The 7,250-nt window shown below is 37.2% G+C and overlaps 1 protein-coding gene and 1 long non-coding RNA gene across 2 annotated transcripts in view; both read left to right on the top strand.

The window, feature by feature from the left end:
• LOC101855814 (proteasome subunit alpha type-2) overlaps positions 1-7,250 on the top strand; it is a 14,225-nt gene continuing 6,975 nt past the window's right edge. Inside the window, exons 1-2 of the mRNA XM_005105616.3 lie at positions 1-105; positions 6,813-6,892. Of these exons, the coding sequence (XP_005105673.1) occupies positions 68-105; positions 6,813-6,892 (118 nt within the window). The 5' untranslated portion in view covers positions 1-67. The remainder of the gene's footprint in view (positions 106-6,812; positions 6,893-7,250) is intronic.
• On the top strand, positions 931-2,336 carry LOC106012745. The gene is made up of 2 exons (XR_001185132.2): positions 931-1,149; positions 1,927-2,336. It is a non-coding gene; the product is annotated as an uncharacterized LOC106012745 (long non-coding RNA).

The following is a 7,250-nucleotide window of genomic DNA, read 5'->3' as shown; positions in this document are numbered from 1 at the left end:
TGCCTGGCAGGAAACATTGCCATTTGCCAAGCGGAAGTCAAATAAACTGCTAAGATACTCATTCAAGATGTCGGAACGGTACAGCTTCTCTCTGACAACGTTCAGGTAAAAAGCTTATGACTTGTTTATCGTTGTCCCCATGTTTGTGAAATTAGCATTGTAGAGTTGTTCATTGAAATTCAAGTGACTATAGACCATTTTGTCTTTTATATGTAGAAGACTTGCATGAAAAAACTTTGCCGGGTCTCAACGATTTGTTGGACAGAAAGAGTGGAGAGAAATTGGCCCAAAACCGCATTGTCACTACTAAACACAACTACCCATTGCTACTACTACGACTGCTGTGGTTAGGATATAATTCGATAAATATGTAAATCTAGACTGCATCACAAGATTGTTACATTTAGTTTGAAGATCAGGGACTTGAGTACCCCTGCCAACTCTATTTTATTCTTCAGGAGTCTGTGAATTGTGGTTCAGCTAGCAGGGGAGGCAGGTCCAGAAGACTGTTGACTGTTGATGTTGTGTTGTTATTGTTATTATAGATCTAGATCTAGATCTATTATTCATTCATAGACTATGGCTATGGATGTTGATTATTTATGAAGTCAAGTTCTCTATAATATAAATATACTCACGGATCAATAAACAGATCTAGGCTACTTATCAGTCTACCTATATCTTATAAATGTCTTATGGCTATGGCCACCTCTATTCTCACCCAGGGCCTGGGCGCCCAGGGTGAGAATAACACAGGCGAGCCTTTTGGCTATTCTCACCCTGTGTGCGTTCACCGTTATAGATAGCCTAAGGCAACCAGTGTAGCGTTCACTGTGAACATACGTTTGAACGCTCTTGTGTTGAATACGTGCAATTTTGTTTGTGGGCACTGAGAGAGAAAGAGTAGGCACTTGGATATCGGCCCGCGCGGCCCGAGATTTTCGTTCACCTGAGGCCGCCGCGTTTTGTGTCAGAAATCGGGCCCCGTGAGGGGGGTACCTATTTGTTTTGTTTCGTTTATAGTGTTCTTTTCAATTTATGGATTACTTCCGCCTATCAAATTAAAGAGGAAAGAAAGGCGCGTATTATGGCGTTTTCCACTTCGGGATCGGTTGTGTGTGTTCGGAGTTACAAGGAGTTAAAAATAAGGTAAGTTCAAGCCTTTATATTTAAAGAGTATATCTTTTTTTTTTTAGGTACTCCTCACAGTCTTTTCTTCAACCTTTTATCTCTTTTATTTGTTAATTTCAATGTTGTACGTTGAGGCATAAGCGTGTGAGCCCTAATTTAAATAGGTCACTCTCCATGAATGGGCATGACCTATTATCGATCGCGCTGCTGAGCGTGAACCGGGAGGTCATGGCGGCCATTGCGGAAAGCGAACTTAACCCACGCTAACGTGTATTGTTGGCGTTTATTACCTCTTAAAGGGCATTGAAGAATGTTTTATAGTAGAAGATATGATTTATTTTAAATTTTGGAATGTAATATGTATCACTGTTGTATAGTTCTTATGAATTTGAACCATGTAACAATCAGTAAGGAGTCTTGGGTGGGGGGAGGGAAATGTAACAGCCTTGGCCTTGTTTTGTTTCTGTGTTACTGTCACTGTTAGACCATCGATTTCACGCAAGTTTTTACTTCTTTGTGTGCTTATATTGTCTTTAAATATTTTTTCTTCTTAATTGTTTTTGTGTATGCTTGTTATTTAAATATCTCTTTAAATTATCATGTACTTTGTCCAGTTTGTTTTAAGATAGATCTACATGTTTATTAGAAGATGTTTTTTCTCTTGTCTAGTCATCTACACCCTCCCTTTACTAGAGTTGTAGTGTGAAAATGTCAAATTTCCATCCACTGCTCACAAATGAATTTATTTACTTCATTGATGAATTCATTGCTTTGCTTTTTTTTTTCTTTCCACAGCCCCTGATCACAACCTGCCACTGTTCCATTGGATTTATTGACAGCTCACCAGAATAAATCCTGACTTTAATTAAAATCCAGAAATGCTTGCGGAGTTGGTCGAATTCACAGAAAAACTTGTTTGAACAAGTTGCAAAAAAATTGAGCACTTAAGAAAGCATTTGTTGCAGACAAGGAAAAAAAATTGACATTAATTCATTAATTTAACAATATCAAGTTGGCAGACTGGGTGAACTAAACAATTGCCAGAAATAAAGAAAGAATAAATAAGTATCGTGACACAATTGCGTGCTTCAAAAAACATGTCATATTTCACAACTAATTGTCTTTGAAGAAGTTGAACATTTAAATAAACACAATAAAAATATAATGAAAAACTTGCTGAACAAACTGAAGTAATAAAATTAGAAGAGACTATTGTTTAACTTACAGGGCAATCTCATGAGTTAAAGATGTAAAAGAGAAATCAAAGATTAAGACAGAGTAATTGATCATTTACATGACAAATTAAAACATGAAAGAAACATTCTAACAATAACATGCAAAATGAATTTAAAAAACAGTATTATCATGAATTAAGGTAGACTAAAAACACTAGTTTGCAGCAGCTGTAGACACAAATGTTAACTTTAAAAACTTCTATGCTCATCTTATTTTAGGCGACCAGCTGTTTTGTTAAAATATATTTTATTTTTTAATCAGTTTTTTTGTTAATTCTACTGATATTTGATATATGTAGATGTTCCAAAAGAAAGGCCTTAAAAAGACCTTCAGAACGATACCTCAATAATTGATGTAGCTTAATTTATAAGAAAGTTATGGCAAAATATATTGACCGCAGGACGGTGCGGTCACGTTACACAACACAGTGTTACATAATATTACCCAATATTACCCACCACGACATATTTTAAAAATCTCGTCTGACTGTTATTTTGTCCTCAACATCACAAGGTTTCAGAAAATGTTTGGTTTTTGCATGTACGCAGCAGCATATTGAAGCAGCTAACATTTCCCTTGTTGTCCTTGCTGTTTCGATCACAAAAATTGCCTTTTTTTTCTATATAGATGTTATCCCCTCGAAAAGATCTTTAAAATGCCATATCTCAAAAACGGTTCAACATAGAGCAATAACTAAGGTAGCGTTGGAATCGTGTCACTGAGCTCTTTGCATTGGTATTGTTTTTAAAGCAATTTGAAAGCTTTGAAATTTTTATCCAAGTGCCTACTTTGAAAGAGAGGGGGGGGGGGGGGGGAGAGAGGAATAGTGCGAGTGCGAGAACTTGCCGGTAAAACAAAATGGTGACCTACGTAGTTCGGCTCGATTCGAAAAGTTAAATAGCCGTAGCACCTTTGTAGACGACCAAATTAATTTACTTTTGTTTTTCAACATCATTTTTTATCTTTGTTTTTGTCAATTTGATCGTTCACACCGACAGACAGTATTCTGAAATTAGGAAAAACAGGTCTTGTTTCTCACACCGGGTGGGAATAGCCGACGCTGGAAAGTCTCACCTGGGGTGAGAGGTCGATCGTATTTTTTATTCTCACCCGGGGTGAGGATAGCCACTTCCTAGCTGAGATTTCTAGCCTAGAAAGTTAAATTATGACTGCTGAGTGAATCTCCATGGAATGAAATGACATGAAGCTACAGCGAGCACCAAGCACATCTCTGACGTATTTCCGCCATCTATTTTTGTCGTCTGGGGCTTCCCTCGCCAGTTGACTAGATCTCACCGTGGTGGGCCTGCTTTGCTCGCGCGATCGGCTACATCACCAGGGGTTTCATTGCCGACTACTTGGGCTGTGTGGGTGTGCACGTGTGTGTGTGTGTGTGTGTGCATGAGCGTGCACGCTTGTGTGTGTGTGTGTACAACTTTGAGGAGAAGGTAAATTTATGGAACGAGAATTGCTGAGATTGTTTTATAAAAGAAAAAATTAAAACAAACAAACAAACACTGCGAGAGATATAGTCAACAGTTACTGGTAGTAAGGGAAACCCAAGAATCTTGGGGGAAACCCTGGAAGACGACAAAAATAGATGGCAGAAATGTCATCTATATCTGGGCCATTCATAGAGGTGTGCTAGGTGCTCGCTACATAGCTTCATGATGTAATGAAATGTGGGATAAAAATGCTAAAAAGTTGCCTTCTTTGTGTTTGTATTTTCATTAGTCAGCTTGCTTACCATGATTATAATCAGCTTGCTTACCATGATTATAATCAGCTTGCCTCGTACTTTATGTCCTGAAAATTTAGAAAGTTTTTTTTACGCATCGGGAGGAATGGGGGGAAATTTTGAAAGTGGGAACCTCCGGTTATCGGTCAATGCCGTGTCATGTGACTAGACTACTAGATTCTTCTTCTGATTGGATATGAATGTGAGAGAAGCCGGCATGGACCAGAAATCCTATTTCACGTCGTGATAGCATTCATGCTGTCATTCACTTGGAATTTTTATCTACATGCTGTCATTGGCTTGGAATTTTATCTACAAATGAGTTGAAACCTTCTGGATGGCACTGTAATTTTCTGACTCTTATTTGGAATGGCAGGGAAACCTCTAAATTACCCAAACGCCCCAGGGTTGGCAGCTAACAAGAAGAGAGTTTGTATGGTGGTTACTTTGTGGATGTGTTTTTTAAAAGAGTTTATACTGGACATGATCGCAAGCAAGTTAAATTTTATTATTGTAGAAAGTAATCTGTGAAATTTCTCATAGAACAAGGCATTAATAAAGTAGATTAATATAGAAGGACTTCGTTCCTTGTTTTTCGTTCGTAAAAGCAAGAAAAGGAAAGGCTACCACAGGGGATAAACGCTTGCCGTGAAGTCATGGCTGAGTAACAAAGGTTAGCTTTTGATTGGATGGTTATTTTAAATGATTTGAATTGTACAAGGAAAACACTGTATTCATGATGGAATAAGACGTAAAAAATAAGGTTTTTTTTTATCACCGTCACAAATAATTTGGCTTCCTTTCAGTTTTATGTGAATTAAGTCCTATGGTCTTCAAAATAACTGCATATATAATTATGTATTCCCCTCCCAGGCTTCTTTTCAGTTTTGTAAATTAAGTCCTATGGTCTTCAAAATAACTGCATATATTATGTATTCCCCTCCAAGGGTTACAGTGTTTTTGGCAAAATCAGAATGTTTTTTACTTAAAGGTCCATTCTGTAGATTTATGCCATACACACATTAAAAAGACTAAATTTCAGCACAAATGTAAGTGCTAAATACCCCTTTTGTATACCATAAAAACTCATATTTTTGCCAGTAGCTCTAAGAGCACAGCCTTAACTTAAATTTATGGATTGATTTTCAAAAAGTAAAGAAGCGGGTTCCCATGGCCTAGAGGTACAGTGTTTGCCTCTCATTCAATAGGTCCCGGGTTTGAAACCTGACAGTGACGGAAGATTTTCTTCTCTAAAGTTTTTCCCCTTTCACCTCCTTTCCTGCGGTCTAACCATGTTTTATCATCTGCTTTCTTCTCCACTTTCTGTCCTCCGGGCTCCTGACTCTTTCTGCAGCTTTTCTACTGCTACTCTTTTGCACCTTCTTACTGCTGTCTTTCTGCCACACCCCTGATCTTAGGGTAGGTAAGATCTACACTTAGCCTTCTCGGATAGGGGCGGAAAATCTTCGAAGTCTTGTGTGCAAATTGCGCATGTTAAAGATCACATGGTGGTCCAAAATCGTTAAGAGTGCTTCGGCCGCCACGCGGGCAAAATTCAAAATTAATTCCTTCTAAACTAAAAATGTTTCATATGTCCCGTGCTTTCATATGACCTTATACAGTCACATTCTTTTCTTTTCCCTCCCGTTTCAAACTTAGCTACTAGTTGTCCATTTTCTACTATGTATTGATACACTGAGCATGAATATTGACTTCGTTTTCGTAGCAAATTAATAGTTTTTAAAACTATTTGATGGTTTTTAATCAAACTTGGTCAAACTAGGCCTAATTGTATTGTAATTTCTGTGCTTTGAACCAATCCGGGGGATTTCAGCCCTCTGAAGTTGAAAAAGAATCCTGTTTTAACCCATAATTTGATGTTTTGCAGTTAGGTTTGGCATTTTCTTGAAATGATTGATTTGCGACAGTTTTAGTGGCTGCATGTGTGATCTGCGGCAAAAAGTACTGCAGTTTGACCCCTAAAGCAGTGCATATACATGTGTGCTGGATTGAAAGTAAATATTTACCACAAAAAGTAAAGAGCCTTTTGCTTGAGAAATTATATTGATCTTTAATCTGTCTTTATAGCTTACAGTATGTATCTGCAAAAAAACTATGGTATTGCTAGTTTATCCCAGGGATATTTGTTTTCTTTCCTTTTTTTCAGTCAGTGATACAGTTTGCCCGGTGTGTGTGCAGTCATGTATTTGTGCATGTGTAAGGGTGGAGAAGATTTGTACATTGATTATTTATGTGAGAGACGCCTAGCAAAAAGCTTCCTTTTGGTATTAGAAGTGGTGTCAGCGATATCTCTTGATCCTTAGTCCTGAGTATTTTTTGTTATCTTTTGTAGGTGAGGTACTGCTGTAAACAAGCAGCCAGATAAAATGAGATTTTTTAAAAAGTGTTAACATTTGTAAACTTTGATACTCTGAGAAGATTCTGAAAAAAAAGTTTTAAGATATTTTATTCCTGATTGCATTCAAAGCAGGAACTGACATTATGTGCCCTTTTGGGATTTTTTGGTTATCCTTCAACATACTCTGTACACGTACCATTTGCATGCCTCATATTTCAAATGACTAATGTCTGATGGTAGATTGTTTTGTTTTTTTCCTGGTTGAAATGGGCATTTTGGCGATTTATAACTTGCATTGAAACATTTTATTGATTTCTTATAATTTGTATGATTTTTGTCTTTTTTCAGTCCCTCGGGCAAGCTTGTACAGATTGAGTATGCACTAGCAGCTGTTGGAGCTGGAGCCCCGTCAGTGGGAATCAAAGGTAGATTTCTGATGTTTCCATTATTTTTCCATGGCCTTACACTCACTGAGCAGTGGCCAGTGTAGAATCGCAATGGTCACTCCATACTGGCCGTTTTCAGACTTTCAAAAAATAATTCTTAAGATTGTAAATATTAAGCAAATTGTGTAATCTTTTGGCTTAGATAATTATGATACAACATATATATCTCCTTTAAACACTTAAAAGTTTATTACATTATCTGAAAAAACATTTTTTCTAAAACAATTTAAAATGCCCCATCTATTTTCAATTTCAGAAAACATTTCTGCTCACCATAAAAGGCTACTCAGTAAGGTCTATTTCTATTCCCATTTCTTCTTATTAATAAATTCTCTCCCCC

This window comes from Aplysia californica, unplaced genomic scaffold, assembly GCF_000002075.1.
Source record: "Aplysia californica isolate F4 #8 unplaced genomic scaffold, AplCal3.0 scaffold00481, whole genome shotgun sequence".
Taxonomy (NCBI): domain Eukaryota; kingdom Metazoa; phylum Mollusca; class Gastropoda; order Aplysiida; family Aplysiidae; genus Aplysia; species Aplysia californica.
Note: the sequence above shows the minus strand (reverse complement) of the source record. Positions and strands in the feature narration are given on the sequence as shown.